Source organism: Salvelinus alpinus, chromosome 19 (genome assembly GCF_045679555.1).
Source record: "Salvelinus alpinus chromosome 19, SLU_Salpinus.1, whole genome shotgun sequence".
NCBI lineage: Eukaryota > Metazoa > Chordata > Actinopteri > Salmoniformes > Salmonidae > Salvelinus > Salvelinus alpinus.
Genome location: NC_092104.1, coordinates 28212906 through 28235727, shown reverse-complemented (window position 1 = coordinate 28235727; position 22822 = coordinate 28212906). Strand labels below are relative to the sequence as shown.

General features: G+C 44.6%; 2 protein-coding genes across 7 annotated transcripts in view; one reads left to right on the top strand and one right to left on the bottom strand.

Annotated features, from left to right (window-relative positions):
* The window catches only part of ikbkb (inhibitor of nuclear factor kappa B kinase subunit beta), a 26044-nt gene extending 22524 nt beyond the window's left edge, over positions 1-3520 (top strand). For 4 of the 5 annotated variants that reach the window (XM_071352765.1, XM_071352767.1, XM_071352766.1 and 1 more), the window contains exons 15-22: positions 272-333; positions 416-519; positions 678-727; positions 909-1008; positions 1438-1585; positions 1674-1774; positions 1977-2076; positions 2230-3520. In XM_071352765.1, the coding sequence (XP_071208866.1) occupies positions 272-333; positions 416-519; positions 678-727; positions 909-1008; positions 1438-1585; positions 1674-1774; positions 1977-2076; positions 2230-2289 (725 nt within the window). In that variant the 3' untranslated portion in view covers positions 2290-3520. The remainder of the gene's footprint in view (positions 1-271; positions 334-415; positions 520-677; positions 728-908; positions 1009-1437; positions 1586-1673; positions 1775-1976; positions 2077-2229) is intronic. The other variant, XM_071352769.1, reaches the window with a different exon arrangement.
* LOC139545232 (voltage-dependent anion-selective channel protein 2-like) lies at positions 3517-22822 on the bottom strand. 2 transcript variants are annotated; one of them, XM_071352771.1, is made up of 10 exons: positions 22660-22773; positions 16664-16779; positions 13977-14048; positions 13345-13394; positions 11458-11610; positions 11197-11249; positions 10791-11018; positions 8275-8425; positions 8087-8144; positions 3517-4573 (listed from the first exon to the last, which is right to left on the bottom strand). In XM_071352771.1, the coding sequence occupies exons 2-10, from the start codon at positions 16773-16775 to the stop codon at positions 4482-4484; spliced, it is 969 nt and encodes a 322-aa protein (XP_071208872.1). In that variant the 5' UTR covers positions 16776-16779; positions 22660-22773; the 3' UTR covers positions 3517-4481. The 2 variants fall into 2 exon arrangements, with proteins under 2 accessions (XP_071208872.1, XP_071208871.1); XM_071352770.1 differs by lacking the exon at positions 16664-16779 and having other exon boundaries at positions 22660-22822.

Below are 22822 nucleotides of genomic sequence, written 5' to 3'. Positions count from 1 at the left end.
TTTGGTCATTGACTGCAGTAAAGGGCTACAGGATTTTAAATTATTGAGACAATTAAGACATGGATTGTGTATGTATGACAAAATGGGCCAGCATCCCTATGGAATGCTTTTGACACCTTGTAGAGTTCATGCCCTGATGAATTGAGGCTCTTCTGAGGGCAAAAGGGGGTGCAACTCAATATTAGGAAGGTGTTCCTAATGTTTAATACACTCAGTATATATTCCACACTATAGTACTAGTCTAGTGTAATGTAAGGTGTTCTGTCTCTAGCCTCTGAAAAGCTGCTGGGTGTGTGGAGGGAGATGGAGCAGACTGCAGTCAGCTGTGGCCAGGTAAGTGTGCGTGCCTGCCTTCCTACATGTGTGTTTGTGTTTTGTTTGTGTGTATGTGTGTGTAAATGTGTTTGTGTTGCAGGCAGAGAGGGTGACAGAGCTGGACGAGGAGATGATGCTCCTCCAGACAGACATCGTGGACCTCCAGAGACAACCGTGGAGGAGTGGAGAGGCCCTGGACACACTGTAAGAGACAGACAGAAACATCTCAATAGACCAGTCTTTAATCCAGAACAAGATCTAGAAATGCATCTATCCAGTTTCCCCCTAGCAGCTGATGCCTGGCCATTAGTGAGATAAAACATGAACTGCTCCCTCTCTCCTCTATCCTCTTTCGGCCACAGTGAGGGGAAGGCCTTGGAGTTGTTCCGTAAGCTGAAAGAGAAACCCAGAGGTTGGTTTACCACTTCTCCATTCATCACCATTTACCATCACAGTATAGACTTCTGCTGTCTACTTGTGATTCTGAGAACATGTCATTATAGACTGGAAAACTTCCTCGCTCCCTTCTCCCGCTCTCTCCCTCCCCCTGTCTGTCTCTGTTCCTATTCCCTCCCTCCCCTCCCTCTCTCCAGACCAGAGGTGTGGGGGGGACAGTCAAGAGGTAGTACGTCTGGTGGTCCAGGCAGTTCAGTTCTACGAGAGGAAACTCAAAGACTTCTACACACACCTCAGGTGTCCATGCACACACACACACTAGTCTACACACACCTCAGGTGTCCATGCACACACACACTAGTCTACACACACCTCAGGTGTCCATGCACACACACACACTAGTCTACACACACCTCAGGTGTTCATGCACACACACACACACACACACTAGTCTACACACACCTCAGGTGTCCATGCACACACACACACACTAGTCTACACACACCTCAGGTGTCCATGCACACACACACACTAGTCTACACACACCTCAGGTGTCCATACACACACACACACACACACACACACACACACACACACACACACACACACACACACACACACACACACACACACACTAGTCTACACACACCTCAGGTGCCGTTCCATATACACACATTTGCGTTTTCACTCTCCCTGCAGTACGACGTGTGTGTGTTTGTGTTGCAGTAAGACGGTGGTGTGTCGTCAGCGTGTAATGGAGCTGCTACCCCGTGTAGAGGGCGTGGTACAGAGGATGGCTGAGAGTGAACAGGTCCTAATGAATCTACAGGAGAGACGGCAGAGGGAACTATGGAACCTGCTGAAAGTAGCCTGTGTAAGTGCACACACAAATGGATACAGAAACACGGACACACATACACACACACACTCCTGATCAGTGTGTATCCTTGGTTGTTATTCAGAGTAAGGTGCGCAGCCCGGTGAGTGGGAGTCCTGTGGATGGGGGACGCTCTTCCTCCTCTGTTCCCCCTCTACTGACCCCCAGACCCAGCCTACAGCAGCTGTGAGTACACCCACCCACCCACTCACACACACAACCACACACACCTCCTTCAGGTAGACAGGCAGGCAGGCAGGCAGGCAGGCAGGCAGACGGATGTGTTTATGATGGTGTGCTCTTCTCTGTAGTGAGTTGGTGTTTTGTGTGTTAATAATGTGTGTATTTGAAGTGTGTCTGAGACTGCTTGCATGTGTGTGTGTTTCAGGGATGAGTCTCTGTTGGTGATCGAGGAGAGCAGGACGTTTGAGAGTCGACTACAGAGTCTGATACAGGAGACCATCCAGGAGTCTGAAAGCGATATGCAGGTACACACACACACACACACACACACACACACACACACACACACACACACACACACACACACACACACACACACACACACACACACACACACTCTCACACACACACAGGGTTGTAATAACATACAACCCTCTCTGGCTGTCTTTGTCTCCTAGTTGCTGCGAGAGTGGACGTGGCTGAGTGAAGGACAGGACCTTTCCTCTGATCTTTCCTGACTCTACTGGTTCCCTCGGAGGAGGCAGGGGTTTCCCCTAGTTACTGATACAGGGTCAGATATGATGTCATCCCCCTAATTGTCATGTTAAGGATTGGAGTTAGACCTGAGGTTAAGGGACGATTCTGTCTCAAACTGATGTCAAACAGAAGAGCTGTCCCATTCCAGACCCCCTGCTGTGGTCCTCTGCTGCCGCTGTGTGGTGGGGAAGACTTACTGCAACAGATTGCATCGCACAATTTGACATTGACTCTTGGGGGTGCCCCAAAAATAATGGATTGAGCCAACATTTATATTTTCCAGGCTCATTGGCATGCCGACATTAACATGTGCAACACCGCTGTAATCTATACCCTGGTGTATTGGAGTCATCTTTAATCCTGCTCTAAAGGGTGTAGGTTTGAATGAGGAAAATTATGTTGACCACTGGCATAGCTGTATTTAAACCAGTGGCCTGGTCCAATCAAAACCAGTAATCCCACTGGTTGTCCTCTTGACTAAAGTCCTGGTGGTACTTGTTCTAGAAAAGTCTGGTCTGGCCCCTGGTGATGATTCCTAATCTTTCAAATGTTTTTTATGCTTGCCACAAAATATTCTCTGACCAAGGTTTTAGCTGTAGCTTTTATATTCAGTTACCATTCTCACGGTTCTCCCCAAAGAATGTAAAAGAGGCCCCATTGTGAACTTGCTGTGCCACTATGTAAAAACATATATATTTTTACTCTATTTGTTATCATATAGGGCAATTTCTGGGTCTAGATTGCAGGAAATTGCAGTTACAGGTGTTAAAAAACACAAAAATCACAACCTTATTAAAAAATCCTGGGGAGAACCCTGCATTCTATAACAGTTAGAACTGGGCTTTTGGGGATTTTTTGGTTTGAAACTGTATATTTTATGATGCCTTATGCTGGATCTCTATGTACATTACTAAGGCTGATGCAGAATATCCTCTGTTTTTGTGTATATACTTATTTTTAATTGTTAACATTTTTAAATAATTGATATTTCAACATTTATTGCAGTATATTAATTGGTTGTTTTATTTTTCTGTATTTTACTTGATTTAACTGTGGTCTATTATTATGTGTAAGTACGTGTATCTGGTTGAATTAAACTTCAACCACCACAGATCGATAAGAGTGCTCGACATATGATGGTGACATGACATTACTACCATGACTTTAAACAAAGATATGTAATAATTTTGAATACAGGACACTCAAAGTGTTTGACAATCTTCTTTATTCCTTAAAGTCAGTTTGAGGTTTCAACTATCAACAACCTTCCCTCTTCCAAGCACAGCACAGACACAACATTACATAATGTGGTAGATAGAATTCAAAGATGAAAAGACAAAAAAGAAACATGACAAAGAGGTTTGGAAAATACCCACACATGCCTCTGTCTTCTCAAAACTCTGAACCACAAGAAGAGAATTTGGAAAAAGAAAATCAACCAGTCGCCTATTTTTAATAGAGTTCTAAACTACCCATTTTATTCTAGTATGCTCGTATCATTGTGTCCCTGTTTATGTGTCACTGAAAGTGATCATCCGCCCACAGAAAGGCCTGTAAAGGTCTATATATGTCTGGTACAGGGGAACATCATGACATGTTTAAATAAGTTGTTCCTTCAAAACAACTCCCTACTGGCTTTGATAGACTCGATAGAATGTACCACACATAGACAAAGTCTACTGTCAATCTCATTCAAGTCAAAAGTAAATTAAATACATGATCTCAGGCAAAGTGAAATTATACCACACAATAAAACCCTACTAAAAAGATGCTTACGATCCCATCTCACAAAGAAAAGGAGAAATGTCTGCTTTTGGGGAGGAAGTGGAACACAAGGTTGACTTGTGACCATATTCTCCATATATTACACCACTTTGGACCAGAGCCCTATATGAAGTAGTCATAAGTAGTGTACTATCTGGTGAATGGGGTTTGTAATGTTTCTTTACGTACTGGTATTGCTAAGGAGATGATACAGAGAGATGCTGAACCAAAAAAACAACTGGGTTCTCAACAGTACTGGAGGTCTCAGAGGGTGCTAAGGGCTGCAGGGTTATGGCCAAAAGACTCGGAAGGTGTGTGTGTGGCATACAGAGGTGGAGATGTGTCAGGTGTCATTGATGCTCTTTTCCTTCTCTTCTCTCATCCCCTTCTCCTCCTCTTCCCTCCATCCTTATGCCTCCAGCTCAAAGCCCATGCCAACCTTGTGACCGCCTGCATTGAAGTTTTTCGCATCGATCAGAGCTGAGAGAGTCAGCTTCACTCCTAGAGAGAGAGACCAGTCTTAACACAGAAAGTACTGCTCCTTTCATATATACTGAGCAAAAATATATACTGAACAAAAATATAATATCAAAGATTTTACTAAGTTACAGTTCATATAAGGAAATCAGTCAATTGAAACAAAATCATTAGGCCCTAATCTATGGATTTCACATGACTGGGAATACAGATATGCATCTGTGGATCACAGATATCTTTAAAATAGATTAGGGGGGTGGATCAGAAAACCAGTCAGTATCTGGTGTGACCATGATTTGCTACATGCAGTGTGACCCAATGTTGTCCCACTCTTCTTCAATAGCTGTGCGAAGTTGTTGGATAATGGTGGGAACTGGAATACGCTGTCGTACATGTCGATCCAGAGCATCCAAAGCCTGCTCAATGGGTGACATGTCTAGTGAGTATGGAGGCCATGGAAGAACTGGGACATTTTCAGCTTCCAGGAACTGTGTACAGATCCATGCGACATGGGGCCTTGCATTATGGTGCGGCAGGGTAGCCTAGTGGTTAGAGCATTGGACTAGTAACCGAAAGGTTGCAAGATCAAATCCCCGAGCTGACAAGGTACAAATCTGTCGTTCTGCCCCTGAACAAGGCAGTTAACCCACTGTTCCTAGGCTGTAATTGAAAATAATAATTTGTTCTTATTAACTGACTTGCCTAGTTAAATAAAGGTAAAATATGATAATGTTGAAACAGTGGTGATTTTAGCATGTACATCTTGGGGCAAACTCAAAAACATTTTCTTAGATGCAATAGATTAATTGCACTATAATGGTGCCCACAAACTGTTAGCGCTTTCCCAACAGCAGAGCTTTCTTTTCAGCACCATGGAGTGAATCCTTACCACCAGGCTACACCTGGCTATCAGCGGAGCCTTGTCTGGCAGCGAAACAGTTCATTCAGACCCATTTACTGCCTTTAAAAAAGAATAGCTGATATGGCTGACTTGCTTAAAAATCTGGTTACTACTGACAATTGAGATGTACAAACTGTGGCATAAGGGGACGACGAGCGGATAAGAGACAATCCGTCATTTCGATTAAGACATTAATGAGCGAGCTAAAACAGACGTAGTCAATATAACTATTTGTTCAGCACTTTTGAAATGTACAGTGACAGAATTCGGAACATGGGCCATTCTTACAGTATTATCCCTGTACACAAAGTCAGAACCGAAGGATAAATAAAGGGGGCATATAAGCAGACAAGCTCTTACAATATTAGATGACTACATTTCTCTAAAACAAGCTATAGGCTACAAATTCTTATTTACAATGACAGCCTACCCTGGGCAAACCCTAACCCGGACGATGCTGGGCCAATTGTGCGCTGCCCTATGGGATTCCCAATCACGGCCGGTTGTGATACAGCCTGGAATTGAACCAGGGTCTGTAGTGATGCCTCTAGCACTGAGATGCAGTGCCTTAGCCCTTAACCCTAACCCGGACGATGCTGCGCCACTCGGGAGCCCCAAAATGTATGCAGCAGCATCAGCATACAATAAATGTTTGGTCTCACCTTGTTGTGCTGTGCTCACTTGAACAGGAAGGTGGCGTGGCGATCCTTGTGGGCAAATTTTGTCATAAAACTTTGTCATCAAAGTCTGGCATTCTCTGGATTAATAGTGCTTTCAAGACAAATGGGAACTCTGGGAAAAAAACAAGGTCGAATCATGATGTCAATGATCTTCAGGTCGGACCTGTAGAAAGAGGCCCGAGTTCCCGACTTGGAATTCCGAGTTGGATGACCATACAAAACACATTTTCCTAGTCAGAGGTAGTTTTTTTCAAGTTCCCAGTTGTCTTGAACTCACTGAAGTCTGAGATTTCCCAGTTGTTTTGAAGGCAGCAGAAGTCATGCTGGATTGACAGCATGGCCAATGTATTCAACCTTTTCTGGCCCATGGCATGTGAATGGTTATCCTTTTAAGCTTGGAAAAGAGACCCTTAAACCCAGGACCACACACCCACTCCACTGTATATCAGGCTAGTGATTGCTTTGCAATGCTTGCAGTTAGCCACTGATTCCTTCAAAACCACTCATTGTTGAATTTGAGATTTTCAACTTGTTGTGTAATGTTCATGTCCAATGGCCGATGAGCACCGATACGTTTTATCTGTAATTTCTCTTCATATGACAAAGATTGAAAAGGATTTGCCAGTAGATTGTCAACGTGATTCATGATGATGACTGCCTGTCTAGCTTGCTAGCTAAGATTTTGAAAGTATGATGTTGACATGATCGGTACAATCAAAGCTACGGTAGATATAACGTGATTTGACATCATTTTATCTGTGGCCAATGACCTAGAGCACTTCAAATCAAAGTTTATTTGTCACGTGCGCCGAATACAACAGGTGTAGACCTTACAGTGAAATGCTTACTTACAGGCTCTAACCAATAGTGCAAAAAAGGTATTAGGTGAATGTAACTCTATGGTAGCACCCAAGGGGCTTGAACTTCCGAACTCTCCCTGTAGATTTTGCGGTGATGTAGTGTCCCTATGAGTGACAGAACACTGAGCAAATCACGGCGCAACTAGAGAACATTACCAACCCCTACGCTCCGTATTTTCCGCTGGCAGCGCCAACACCACAGAAAGCACTGAACTAGGCTGAAACACCTGCATTTTAGAGCTGCCTTACTGGGACTCTGCCCCACCTGCCCTGAATGACAGGTCGACACTGTGCTGAAACATGAGATGGTGGTGGTGGATGAATGGCACGACAATGGGCCTCAGCATCTCGTCACGGTATCTCTATGCATTCAATAAAATGCAATTGTGTTCATTGTCTGTAGCTTATGCCTGCCAATACCATAACCCCACTGCCACCATGGGGCACTCCGTTCACAACGTTGACATCAGCAAACCGCTCACCCACACGACGCCATCAAATGGTCTGCAGTTGTGAGGCCGGTTGGACATACTGCCAAATTCTCGAAAAGGACGTTGAAGGTGGCTTATGGTAGAAAAATTAACATTACATTTTCAGGCAACAGCTCTGGTGGACATTACTGCAGTCAGCATGCCAATTGCACTCTCCCTCAAAACTTCCTTGACACAATCTGTGGCATTGTGTCGTGTGACAAAACTGCACATTTTCTAGTGGCCTTTTATGTTCCCCAGCACAAGGTGCACCTGTGTAATGATCATGCTGTTTAATCATATTATTGATATGCCACACCTGTCAGGTGGATATATTATCTTGGCTCACTAACATGGATGTAAACAAATTTGTGCACAAAATTTCTGAGAAATAAGCTTTTTGTGCATATGGAACATTTCTGGGATCTTTTATTTCAGCTCATGAAACATGGGACCAACACTTTACATGTTGCGTTTATATTTTTGTTCAGTCTATATAGTAGACATAACCTATTTCCTTTCTTCTACCCAACTCCTCTGGTACTAATAGTCAAGGTTTGTAGATATAGACAGATGTAGCTCGGCATCTGGTAGATACATGTAAAGGTTAAGGTGATTTGAGTTACCTGGCCGGAGGGCCTGTGTGTAGCCGACTCCAATTAGACTGGCGTTATTGACTTTGGCCTGCAGGGGGAGACAGACAGACACAGAGGTGAGACAAGCACGCATTTGGCTGGTTGTGTGGTTCTAGTCCTGGCATTATGGACAGGTATGTGGTTCTGTGTGGTTATGTATGTGTGGTTGTGGTACACACAGACAGGGAAGCGTCCTTGTCCAGCTGGTATTTGGCTCCGATGCCGAAGCGTGTGTTGTTGCTGCCGGCCGTCCAGGCCAGGTTGATGGCTGTTTCCAGGTGGCAGTTCACCTTCTGGTAGATGGAGCCGCCGAACTCTGTACCATCGTTACTGAGAGGACAAAACACCATGGACTTATTCAGTACGGTGCTACATAGCTTTTAAATCAACTTCTGGTGGATCATGACTGGTCAGTTGGCAAATGTAACACAGAAAGCAACCTCTGCCGGTCAATGGTTAGGTTAGAGTCAGGGTTGGGCATAGTGGTTAGGGGTAGTAGTTAGGGTCAGGCGTAGTGGTTAGGGGTAGTAGTTAGGGTCAGGCGTAGTGGTTAGGGTCGGGCGTAGTGGTTAGGGGTAGTAGTTAGGGTCAGGCGTAGTGGTTAGGGGTAGTAGTTAGGGTCAGGCGTAGTGGTTAGGGTCAGGCGTAGTGGTTAGGGGTAGTAGTTAGGGTCAGGCGTAGTGGTTAGGGGTAGTAGTTAGGGTCAGGCGTAGTGGTTAGGGGTAGTGGTTAGGGTCAGGCGTAGTGGTTAGGGTCAGGCGTAGTGGTTAGGGGTAGTAGTTAGGGTCAGGCGTAGTGGTTAGGGTCAGGCGTAGTGGTTAGGGGTAGTAGTTAGGGTCAGGCGTAGTGGTTAGGGTCAGGCGTAGTGGTTAGGGGTAGTAGTTAGGGTCAGGCGTAGTGGTTAGGGGTAGTAGTTAGGGTCAGGCGTAGTGGTTAGGGGTAGTGGTTAGGGTCAGGCGTAGTGGTTAGGGTCAGGCGTAGTGGTTAGGGGTAGTAGTTAGGGTCAGGCGTAGTGGTTAGGGTCAGGCGTAGTGGTTAGGGGTAGTAGTTAGGGTCAGGCGTAGTGGTTAGGGTCAGGCGTAGTGGTTAGGGGTAGTAGTTAGGGTCAGGCGTAGTGGTTAGGGGTAGTAGTTAGGGTCAGGCGTAGTGGTTAGGGGTAGTAGTTAGGGTCAGACGTAGTGGTTATGGGTAGTAGTTAGGGTCAGACGTAGTGGTTAGGGGTAGTAGTTAGGGTCAGGCGTAGTGGTTAGGGGTAGTAGTTAGGGTCAGGTGTAGTGGTTAGGGGTAGTAGTTAGGGTCAGGCGTAGTGGTTAGGGTCAGGCGTAGTGGTTAGGGGTAGTAGTTAGGGTCAGGCGTAGTGGTTAGGGGTAGTAGTTAGAGTCAGGCGTAGTGGTTAGGGTCAGGCGTAGTGGTTAGGGGTAGTAGTTAGGGTCAGGCGTAGTGGTTAGGGTCAGGCGTAGTGGTTAGGGGTAGTAGTTAGGGTCAGACGTAGTGGTTAGGGATAGTAGTTAGAGTCAGGCGTAGTGGTTAGGGTCAGGCGTAGTGGTTAGGGATAGTAGTTAGGGTCAGGCGTAGTGGTTAGGGTCAGGCGTAGTGGTTAGGGGTAGTAGTTAGGGTCAGACGTAGTGGTTAGGGGTAGTAGTTAGGGTCAGGTGTAGTGGTTAGGGGTAGTAGTTAGGGTCAGGTGTAGTGGTTAGGGGTAGTAGTTAGGGTCAGGTGTAGTGGTTAGGGGTAGTAGTTAGAGTCAGGCGTAGTGGTTAGGGGTAGTAGTTAGAGTCAGGTGTAGTGGTTAGGGGTAGTAGTTAGGGTCAGGTGTAGTGGTTAGGGGTAGTAGTTAGGGTCAGGTGTAGTGGTTAGGGGTAGTAGTTAGAGTCAGGCGTAGTGGTTAAGGGTAGTAGTTAGGGTCAGGTGTAGTGGTTAGGGGTAGTAGTTAGGGTCAGGTGTAGTGGTTAGGGGTAGTAGTTAGAGTCAGGCGTAGTGGTTAGGGGTAGTAGTTAGGGTCAAGGTTGGGGATAGTGGTTAGGGGTAGTAGTTAGGGTCAAGTGTAGTGGTTAGGGGTAGTAGTTAGGGTCAGGGTTGGGGATAGTGGTTAGGGGTAATAGTTAGGGTCAGGTGTAGTGGTTAGGGGTAGTAGTTAGAGTCAGGCGTAGTGGTTAGGGGTAGTAGTTAGGGTCAGGGTTGGGGATAGTGGTTAGGGGTAGTAGTTAGGGTCAAGTGTAGTGGTTAGGGGTAGTAGTTAGAGTCAGGTGTAGTGGTTAGGGGTAGTAGTTAGAGTCAGGCGTAGTGGTTAGGGGTAGTAGTTAGGGTCAGGCGTAGTGGTTAGGGGTAGTAGTTAAGGTCAGGGTTGGGGATAGTGGTTAGGGGTAGTAGTTAGGGTCAGGGGCAGTGGTTAGGGGTAGTAGTTAGGGTCAGGGTTGGGGATAGTGGTTAGGGGTAGTAGTTAGGGTCAGGGTTGGGGATAGTGGTTAGGTTATAGTCAGGGTTGGGGATAGTGGTTAGGGGTAGTAGTTAGGGTCAAGGTTGGGGATAGTGGTTAGGTTATAGTCAGGGTTGGGGATAGTGGTTAGGGGTAGTAGTTAGGGTCAGTGTTGGGGATAGTGGTTAGGTTATAGTCAGGGTTGGGGATAGTGGTTAGGCTCAGGGGTAGTGGTTATTGGTAGAAATGAAGGTTAGGGTTAGGAGTTGTGGTACTCACACGTTGGTGTGGAGCTGGAAGTCCCCAGTCTTGTATCCCAAGGCAAAGTTGTTCTGGGCCAGTTTAGACTTGGCTGTGTCGAAGGCCATCTGGTACCCGGCCAGCCAGCCCTCGTAGCCCAGCACAGCAGCAGCGTGGACCGTGGGGCTGGCCATGTCAAAGTCCAGGTCACAGCCCAAGTTGATGAAGTCGCGCTTGTAGCCAGTCTTCAGCTTGGCACTCTTCTTACTGCAGACAGAGAGGAAGGCGCCAGATAAAAGTAGAGAGGGTGTCAGGCTTCATGTGACATTATGGGCCGTATTACGCCTATACTGGTGCTGTGATTATTTCAAAATCCTTCATGTTCATGTGCACTACTAAAGATTAGGCAAGGAGGTAAAGATTGATCAGTGAGTGATCAGCTTACCCAGTGTTGGGCACAAACGACGTGTCCAGGGCCAGCTTCAAGCCCTTAGCCAGCTACAGACATACAGGATAGAGGAGGTATATCACATATTGTGGAACAGAAGACACAAAACAATATGAACAATATGGTTAATAATAGTACTGACTTTCAAACGTTGCGTATATACACCCGTTTTCATTGAATGAGTCAATATCAAGTGCTATCAGGGGATGGTTAAGTGTAATGTAACCTGGTTTTAGGCTAAACTGGTTTCAAACTCACCTGGTCCTCCATGGAGACCTCTGTGGTCAGGGTGTTGTCTGTGTTCCATTTCTGGGTGAAGCTCAGGCCCAGCTCCTTCACCTTGTACTTGGTCTCCAGGTTACCTGCTGCCTTCCCTGTGTCTGTGTTACTGGAGCCTGAGGTTGAAAATTCCTGAGAGAAGGAAGGAGAGGGGCGGAGAGAGAGGAGGCAGGGGGGTTGGAGAAGGAGAGGGGAGATGAGGGATGGTTAATAGCAGAAAAGTAAGAGAGCACAGCAGAAGAAATTGGAGCAAGGGAGAGAAAAGAGAAGGGGAACTGATACAGAAGAGTAGTCTGAACGAGAGCTTAGCACACTCCTCACTGAAGAGAGAAAGATATATATATATAAAGAGAGAGAAACAGCGAGAGAAAAAATAAAGAGATGAGCACCACTTCCACATCTCTGCCAAGCAATTCCACTCAGGTTTGCATGACTGGTTATAGCCAGTAGCTACTATTTTGAGTAGTGGTAGATACCCTGAAGCAGTGATCACCAACATTGGTCCTGGACAGTGTCCAGGCTTTTGTTCCACCTAGCACACCTCCTTTAACTAATCAACTAATCCTCTAGACCTTTAGTAGTTGAATCGGGTGTGTTAGTGCTGAGCTGGAACCAAATCTAGTGTTTATGACCACTGTGTTAGACACTGGGGGAATCCATGGAGAGGTGAGTGGGGAAAGGATGCTAGGAGAAGGCTGTGAGCTGAGGGAAGAGACCCTGTTTGTTGGTCAAGACAGTCATCTAGTCACTGGCTGACCAGTAACCAGTAACCTATCAGTAACCAGTAACCTATAGAGCAGTAACCTGGACACTTAGACCACTCTAAAGGTGTGTGTGTCTATGGAGAGGAGTTAATGATGTTATAGTTTTAGCAGTATAGGGGGGATGGTATCAATCAGCTGGGACACTGCTGCAAGAAAGCCTGCAGGGAGCAAAAGCCTGCTCCACACAATCACACACACACACACACACACACACACACACACACACACACACACACACACACACACACACACACACACACACACACACACACACACACACACACACACACACACAGACCCTTACCATCTGACAATGGAAGTCCAGAGAGGAAGCACAAAAAAGGCAAAGGAATAGAGAGGCAGAGAGTTAAGTCAGAAACACACAGGTATTCACACTCAATCACTTTTCCACTCTTTCAGAAAGAAGATAAGATGCCCATTTACATATTGTATACCAGAGACACCAACTCTGCACCAATGTGTTTGAACTGTGAATCAGAGCTGTACAATCTCTCATTTTACAAGATAAGGTTGAGTTCAGACTTGAGAAGTCCAAGTAAAGTGTATTTCATGAAGTCTTCTTGGTGATTGAATTTAGTCAGAGGGAGAGTTAGATTAGTTATCCAAACTGGAAAGATACATATCCAACATGTGTACAGGTGAGAATTAGATGAAGATAATGACACACACCAACCTAAATAATCCTGCACAGAGCAATGCTACCCCTAACACTTTTAAGAGAGGACAACTGACAGTTTCAGGGAACAGCAATGCTGTGAGCGGGATCCATTTTGTTCTAACGTATAAGGAGATTCTAGTCAGATAGACAGTAATGTACCAAGCTGAGTTAAACAGTCTGCCAGACTCTCCGATAGACACACACAAACACCACCAGCAGACAGACAGTGAGTCAGCCATTTTGATTGTCCTGCTCAGCCCTGAGGCGCTAGGGCCTAGACATGAGGCTTATAGGGCCAGACTACACGCACACACACGCAAACACACAAATGAATGGGTCACTCGGATCGAGTGAAGCCGAAATGTAATAATTACCCTCCTAAAATATGAGAGAGAGAGAGAGAGAGAGAGAGGTTGTACTTACAACTCCACTCTGGGCCTTTGTCTTTAGGTCCAGTTTCACGATTCCAAAGCCTAGAGAGAAAAGGAGGGGGAAGAGAAAAATGATGTCTCTATTCATGGTCCTGTATGGCTCAGTTAGTAGAGCAAGGCACTTACAACACCAGGATTAAAGTCACTTTGGATAAAAAAGCATCTGCTAAATGACATACATCATATACTGTATATATTCAAAATAGAGGAGCAAACCACATTTGGACCTTCGTTGTTGTATACATAATCTACATGACTGTTTTCAATGAGGGTCATCCAAGCTTCACAGTTGTGAAACAAGAACATTTGCAGAAAAGTTGATCTGAGTGTCAGAAAGAAAGATGACGAGGCACTGTTTAACTCATTATGACTGAGGATGAAACTCGTCTAAACACACACACAGAGTCCCAGCCCCCATCCCCTGACGGTTGTAAATCAAAGGCTAGAGGTCACACAGTCCTGGATGACCAGCTGAGGTTTGTGGTTTCAGAGGGTGAGAGAAAGAGAGAGAGCGAGAGACAGATGTTAGAGTTATCCTAAAAGCGTACAGACACATGAAATATGCAGGTGTCTCCCCCCTTTCTCCTTGTGTGTGGTGGTGGAGGGGGTGATTTGATGACTCACCATAGCCCTTGCCGAAGATGTCTTTGGCGGCTTTTCCCAGGTCCGAGTATGCAGGAGGAACCGCCATGGCGACTGTGGAGAGAGATGGACACGTTAGGGTGGTGCATCTCTGATACTACAACATCACTTCTTTAACTCACAGGAGGCAAAAGGCTGATCAAACGGAGCCCCCACTCCAGCACACATCACACTTCTACGCAGAAAAGTTCCAACACAGCACCTACCTATGACTTCACACAGAACACAGCTGTGTGGCTTTGAACTGAAACAAACACACACAGCATCTAGGCCTACACACAGTGTCCACACAGCATCTAGAACTACACACAGCATCTAGGCCTACACACAGTGTCAACACAGCATCTAGAACTACACACAGCATCTAGGCCTACACACAGTGTCAACACAGTATCTAGAACTACACACAGCATCTAGGCCTACACACAGTGTCCACACAGCATCTAGGCCTACACAGTGTCCACACAGCATCTAAGCCTACAGTGTCCACACAGCATCTAGGCCTATACACAGTGTCCACACAGTATCTAGGCCTACACACAGTGTCCACACAGTATCTAAGCCTACACACAGTGTCCACACAGCATCTAGGCCTACACACAGTGTCCACACAGCATCTAGCACTAGACACAGTGTCCACACAGCATCTATCTATGCATTCACAGTCACACACACCACACGCCGCTCTAGAAAGGTTTCAACATACACCACACAGTGTCTACTAACTAGTGGATCTACAGGCCCACTAATGCCTTCCTCTTGGTAAGGTGCTCACACAATCCTTGACTGTGTCCTAAATAATATTCACATTAGTATAAATTCATTGCTTCATACTAAAGTAGTTTCCAAAGTTGTGTTGGAGCCTTGTCACTGAGCTAAATTTGGGAATCTTATTCTCTTTTATAAAGGTGTGCTTTGTAAAATCAATGTACTGTCAAGTACTAACGGCCGGGCCAGCTACAGTAGCCCTGATCTGGTCTACTGGGCCTGTGATATATTGCTTTTCACTCCCCCCCACATCCCCATTCTTGCCCAGCCAATTGATTTAACTCCATTTATTCACGGCATCAGTCTATTAGCAAACCGCTAGCTAGCACGGTTTAACTTAATGGGATTGACTCTTACGAGGGAGGGACTGCTTGTCTTTTGACCTCTGGTATACCAGGTAAACATCTCTCTAAATAGGAAACCACATGGCACAGCCTGATTTGAGCCACCTTAAGATTAAAGGAATAGTTTGCCCTAAATCAAAGTCTGTTTGATTTTGGGGTGAACTGTGCCTTTAAAAGCCTGCCACTTCATTGCCTAAGTCAGCGCTGTTAGTAGTTAGCTGCCTGCGTTGAAGCTGTTAGCTTAAGAAGATGTGGAAGAAGATGTATGCCATATAGCAATCACAGTATACGTCACAGCACTCGCGCTAGTATGCCACTATGCGCTATTGAACGACAGTAAGCCTAAGTCAGAGTTTGGCCGGTTCAACAACTATCCCCACTGCACACAACTGCACTATGCTAGCTTTTATAATGTCACCAGGGTCCCCTGTGTCTCTGCTTTGATATAGGACCGGTGTGTGTGTGTGTGTGTGTGTGTGTGTGTGTGTGTGTGTGTGTGTGTGTGTGTGTGTGTGTGTGTGTGTGTGTGTGTGTGTGTGTGTGTGTGTGTGTGTGTGTGTGTGTGTGTGAGTGTGTGAGGTAACTTTGCTGGCAGTGTGTATCTTTCTGCTCTTGATGGTGACTAGGCGCTGTCCCAACACTCCTAATACCTTCCTATCCTTGTCTCCTTTCATGGTTTATTTTCCTCAATGACCACTTGAATATATGCCCTTTCAGATTAGTGGCTTGTTACGTATCATGTTACCTATCAAGTCCTCACACATCCATAATTGCGAAGGAATGGAGACAAGGACAGGGCAAGAATAGAGACCAGGAATGTAGGGAGTGGGAAAAAGCTCAGTGTTTCTTAAAGTGATACTTCGGGATATTGACAATGAGGCCCTTTATCTACTTCCAGAGTCAGATGAAATTGTGGATACCATTTTTATGTCTCTGTGTCAATTATGAAGGAAGTTAGAGGTAGTTTCACGAGGCTGCTAACAGATACCCAATCTGCCCTACCAAGCAAAAAGGCAGTAACTGCTCATAGTGTGGAACTGAGAAAACCTTTTTTTTTTTTTTACCTTGGTTTAACAGTAACTTTATGCAGTTACTACTAACATGACCTCCATTTTCTCCAAAACACAATACAATAGAGGCAGGACACTTGTCAACATGATTAAGCATGTATTTAATGTAGCAAAAATTACATTAACTCATTTTCGACCAAATGAGCAGTTACTGTCTTTTTGCTTGGTAGGGCAGCATAGACTTCCAGTCATTGTGCTAAAGCTAGTTATCAATTGCGGTAGCAATAGTTAGCAACTTCCTTCAAACCGCACACAGATATAAATATGGTATCCAGAAGTTAATCTGACTCTGGGGATGTAGATAAAGGCCTAATTTCCAAAATCCCAAAGTATCCCTTTAAGTACTCTCTGACACTTGTGTTTGTAATACGTGCTAAACATCCGTAACATCTGAATGATAGATTGATCAATCTATTGAGACAGTCCAGGGGACCCTGATGACATCTTTGTCTCCCCACCTCCTGCTCTCACCACCTCTCTCACTCACCCTTGTGGCAACATGGTGCACAGGGAGCTCCTTTGTTCTGAATGGCCTGTGATGCTGGACTCGCTTCCTCCTTCCTCACCAGTCTCGCCTTCTCTCCTCCTTTGTCTGACATGACTCTTCAGATGTGGGGAAGAGCACAAGGAAGGACAGAAGACTTAGGCATGCAATCTCTCACTGTTTTCACAACAATGCTAGTGGTGGGTGTACTGTGAGGTTGGTCTGCTTTGGCTTAACTGAACAGGAAATCTTTGTGTTTTTCATATTGAGTTGTACCTTTTGTTGGTAGTGGATTTGGAAAGGATAGCTGAAGCGGTCTTTTAGTTGCATGCCTTATACTGTCATGGTTATCATCAGTCAATGCACCACTGTGAGTGACTCTAAAGCCTCTCATGCAATGAAAATATCGCTGTCACTTTCCTCTGAGCTCTTCACATTTGACAGAACACATTATATATATTATGTTTACACATTATGTATACACATTATGTATACATCAATGATGTCGCTCTTGCTGCTGGTGATTCTCTGATCCACCTCTACACAGACGACACCATTCTGTATACTTCTGGCCCTTCTTTGGACACTGTGTTAACTAACCTCCAGACGAGCTTCAATGCCATACAACTCTCCTTCCATGGCCTCCAACTGCTCTTAAATGCAAGTAAAACTAAATGCATGCTCTTCAACCGATCGCTGCCCGCACCTGCCCGCCCGTCCAGCATCACTACTCTGCACGGTTCTGACTTAGAATATGTGGACATCTACAAATACCTAGGTGTCTGGTTAGACTGTAAACTCTCCTTCCAGACTCACATTAAGCATCTCCAATCCAAAATTAAATCTAGAATCGGCTTCCTATTTCGCAACAAAGCATCCTTCACTCATGCTGCCAAACATACCCTTGTAAAACTGACTATCCTACCGATCCTTGACTTCGGCGATGTCATTTACAAAATAGCCTCCAACACTCTACTCAGCAAATTGGATGCAGTCTATCACAGTGCCATCCGTTTTATCACCAAAGCCCCATATACTACCCACCACTGCGACCTGTATGCTCTCGTTGGCTGGCCCTCGCTTCAAATTCGTCGCCAAACCCATTGGCTCCTGGTCATCTATAAGTCTTTGCTAGGTAAAGCCCCACCTTATCTCAGCTCACTGGTCACCATAGCAGCACCCACCTGTAGCACAGGCTTGAGCAGGTATATTTCACTGGTCACCCCCAAAGCAAATTCCTTATTTGGCCGCCTTTCTTTCCAGTTCTCTGCTGCCAATGACTGGAACGAATTGCAAAAATCACTGAAGCTGGAGACTCATATCTCCCTCACTAACTTTAAGCACCAGCTGTCAGAGCAGCTCACAGATCACTGCACCTGTACATAGTCCATCTGTAAATAGCCCATCCAACGACCTCATCCTCATACTGTTATTTATTTTTTATTTGTTTGCTCCTTTGCACCCCAGTATCTCTACTTGCACATTCAGCTTCTGCACATCTATCACTCCAGTCTCTATCACTCCAGTGTTTAATTGCTAAATTGTAATTATTCCGCCACTACGGCGTATTTATTGCCTTACCTTATCTTACCTCATTTGCACACACTGTATATAAACTTTTTTTTATATTGTGTTATTGACTGTATATTTTGTTTTTTCCATGTGTAACTCTGTGTGTTGGTGTTTTTACCCTAGTAGGGTGGTAAAGATTAGGGAGACTCAATCAATGGAGGCCAGAGAAAAAAAGTGGCCAAAAATCAGGAAAATAGCATTTAGACTGGATGCTGTGCAAGAATTAAGGCACCTGACAGGTTTACCATTGAACTCCTCATCTTTCTTCTCAAATCCGGAGGACAGAAAACAATACAGATGTAAGATAGATATTGATTTGTTGTATTTTCATATTTTAGTATACACTGTTCATATTAATAGGAAGTTCCTGATCATTTTGGAAGACTTCTCACAAAAACAAATGTTTCTGTGAAAATGGAGCAATGAGCAGAAACAACTTGGAAGACAACGTCCACAAAATGTCAAATCCTCGAAAGTTTCAGCGAGAAAGCTGCACCGCTCTGTCAACAGACCTCAGTGCTTATTATTGAATGTATTAGGTTACGAAATCCAACTTTTGGGATATAGTGTTAAATGTTCCCTATGTTAATAGTTCACCTAATTTCTGTTTGTGACAAAACAAGCAAGTATAGTGTAGAGAATCAATGTACCATCTAAACCACTGTGAAATATATTGTGCAAACCAAAAATATTGTATTTTCAGCTGTTTGAAGCTGGTGTACAAAACCAAAAGTAAAAGACACAAAAACAAAACTTAAGCAAAGGAAGCATAGAAATAGCACACCTAGAACATATATACGGCTTCTTAAATTTGCTTTCAATGAAAATGGCAGATCTAACTAACATTTCTGTGTGTATTTGGCCGTGTCGCCCAAAAAGTTACATATTGCAGCTTTAAATGATATGTTAGAGAAAGACCCCATTGAATGATTCAGAAAATGAGAAATCATATTTGTCTTGGTAAAATGTATTTTATAACATAAGGAAGTTAAATGACATCAACAAAGCACGTTTTCACCCACTCTGAGCAGAGTGGGTGGACACCCTATAATACTGAACCAGAGGGTGTGTCCTCAGCACTGATAAAGCAGTGCTCTATGGCCCGTAGAGAACTGCTGATATGTTAATCACCCAAAGGGCCCATGGCTGTATAGACGACAAACACATACCACCTATGACAACATTTGATGATCTGGTAACATACACACACCTTACTGTGGTACCGAGAACATCTGGTGATTTTCGAGACACAGCGGTGAGGTGGATGATATGTTTCCGTGGGGATGTTTACCCTGGTGTCACTGGGAATTTAGACTCACTCACCCACTACTACCCACACACACACACACACACACACACACACACACACACACACACACACACACACACACACACACACACACACACACACACACACACACACACACACACGCACACACACACACACCTCACTCCATAATGTGAGTGATTAGATGAGAGCAATCCTGTCCTCTATGTCTGTCTCAGTGCTGTTGTCTATGCTCAGGGACTTTATGAAAGGGGTATTCTGCATACCCAGCACGGTTTGGGATCTGTCTTTGTCAGTTACACCCCTCCTTCTCACTTCCATTCCTCCTTACTCAGTCCCTTATTCCCAGCTTCCTCACCCTCTCCTTCCCCCTTCCCCTTCTCCCCCTGACCCCTGTTCTATAAATAACCCAGGTGGACTTGACACCATGCCTCATATGACCATGCCATTTTGAAATGGGTGCTTTACCCCTCTACCTCCTGCTACCCTAACCTCACACACACCTCGTCACTCCTACTCAACCCACACCACCATAGACACACACTCTTTCCTATCACCAACATTGACCCCTACTTTCCTCTCTCTTGACTTCCTCACTCCCCCTCACTCTCTCTTTCTCTCTCTCTCTCACTCACTAACCTCCTCTGACCCTTTCACTAGCCTGTCCCCCAAACAAATGTCAAACACACATTCACTGAGCTCCAGGGGTCACAAGGACATTCATAAATCAGCTATGCACAGAACAGGAAAACATGTGCACACTCAGACAACAACATGGCTGGCCCAAATTACTAGATGAACATAACACATCCAGTAGGATCCTGGGAAATGTAGATACCAGACAGCCAGTATTCACCATTGTATTCCTGGGTCTTTATGCTATTCAAACAAAAGAAGCACCACTGTTGGGGATATCAGTCAGCTGCAAAAGTTATTATCATGCCAGCCCAGAGACATTGTTTTGGTGATGAAGACAGACTAGTGTGACGACCCTCCCACTCTGTCTGCCATATTCTTTCTCTTTGCTCTTGTTTTCCTTATTAGGATGTTGGTGGGCGGAGCTGGGAGGGTCATCAGCGAAATGGGACACACCTTTGCCCCATTCATTGAGGAGACTCTCTCCATGCAGACACACTGTTGGATTTTGGTTATGGCATTTTTGTGGCTGTTTTGTTTGTTTGTTTGGGCACATTTCAACACCCCTCATTATCACATCTATGCACGCAACCAATCACTTACACTACTGATTACTGACTACACACACACCATTGTTTATTGTATATAGGTTACTTCAGTTAATAAATATTATTATTATTGTCTCTCTCTGTTACGGGCTATGAGCCGGTTCGTGACACTAGGGACAGGCGAGGGTGATGCTTTACTTAAGGTCTGCTTATAAATGGCTTAAAGCTGCAGTATGTACTTTTTTGGGCGACCTAACCAAATTCACATAGAAATGTGAGTTATAGATCTATAATTCTCATTGAAAGCAAGTATATGAAGCGGTAGATCTGTTCTATGTGAAATATTTCTATGCTTACGTTTCATTTTTGCATCTTTTACTTTCCATTTTGTACACCAGTTGAAAATACTTTTTGGTTATTGAAAATTAATTTCACAGCGGTTTAGATGGTACAATGATTCTCTACACTTGCTTGTTTTGTCACATGAACTGAAATTAGGCGAACTATTCGTGTGTGTGCGTGTGAGATAAGGTCGAAGGCAGTCAAATTCACTAGGCTACACCTAGTGAATTTATAGCCTGAATGTGGTGCATGTGGTGCATGGGTTAGCTGTAGCTACCACATGGCCTACTCAACAGGTAGCCCAGCAGAAAGGTCACTGGTTAGAATCCCCGAGCTGACTAGGTGAAAAATCTGATGTGCCCTTGAGCAAGACACTTAACGCTAAATGCTCCTGTAAGATGCTCTGGATAAGAGCATCTACTAAATGACCAAAATGTAAATTCCTGCCAGGCATTTCAGGACAGCCATTTTCCTATTGGGGTTGATATTCAGCCTGTGTACATGGAGCTATATATTAATCTGCTCAACACTATAGGTAGCCAAGGAACCTAGATTGTGATTAACAGCATTCTTTTACCATTGAACGTACTATCACTGGCTATAGGCCTACTCTCTTCAGGCTTATTAAAAGGACTAGGCCTACAGCTTCAGACACTACCAGAAAAAGAAGCAAGGCTTGGATCATTATTTGCTGTCCATAGGTGCATTTGGATTTCAGAACTTCGGAGAGCGACAAAGAGGCTGTCAGAGGTTTATAAATAGGAAAACACCTATTGTGCAATCGTACAACCACACTTACTGTGATTACCTTTTTTTCACAACTACTTGAAATTCCAAATCGTATTCACTTTCATTTCTGTTGTGGGCCGACCTTCTGTCCATGGATTATTGAATTGCTGCGTGTTACATCAGAACCAGCGTGCGTAAAGAGCATTGTGCCAACACGAGGATAAACCTAACCCTCTTTGTATCTGGGGCACAAACCATGCTGTTAATGGGAATTCAAATTTACAAAACATTTTATAAAAACACTGACACTAGATTTTATAGGGCGTAATTTATGGGCTCATATATATTGCCCTTTGGAATAGAAAGATGGCTAGCCTAGGTCTCCATTGTTCATAGTTCAATGCATTGCTCATGTTTGCAAAAATCTATAGTGCTAGAACCAGATACTATTGGGGAAAAAATTACAATTCACAAAATCTACAATTGAATTGATTTACAATTTAATATTCTGCTGAAATTCTGAGACTGTAATTGTCACTAAACGTGAAACACCGTGCGCAATGCTCACTAGTTAGCGTCAAATGTATTATAAGCTATTTAATCCGTTTATTTATAGCCTATAATTAACCTACATAGCCTAGTGATGTCTACTTTGTCCGAATGTTGTAATTTCCTGAATATCTAAAAGTGCTGAGACTTATGCAGTTGTCAGACAGTCAGGCCTCCTGCCCTGTCCTGAAGCCCTACTATCCTGTAGCCTACCCCACTATACTCTCGCTTCCACACTTTGAGCCATCTAAACAACAATCAAATAAGTAAAATATTATTTCAGTATCACTCCACTAGCCGAGATTAAAATATTGTTGGTGTTATGAATTCCCTACCTTGTTTGCAGGGCGATGCACGGAGTTTCAGAACGGTCTGGGTCTCACGCAATAGGGCAGAGTAAAGGAGAAAGAGAAAGCACAGAGGGGCGGACTGAGCAGGCGCAATCGGACGACAAAGAGGGCGGGGTCGTTGTGTAATTGTCATTGAGCAAAGAGAGGT

Excerpts from the sequence above, each read along its gene's own strand:
- LOC139545232 (XM_071352770.1), bottom strand. The coding sequence starts at position 22,807 with ATGACAATTACACAACGACCCCGCCCTCTTTGTCGTCCGATTGCGCCT. Across the intron at positions 11,611-13,344 it reads CAAAGGCCCAGAGTGGAGTT|GAATTTTCAACCTCAGGCTC; the intron begins GTAAGTACAACC and ends TCCTTCTCTCAG. Across the intron at positions 11,250-11,457 it reads AGGTCTCCATGGAGGACCAG|CTGGCTAAGGGCTTGAAGCT; the intron begins GTGAGTTTGAAA and ends GTATGTCTGTAG.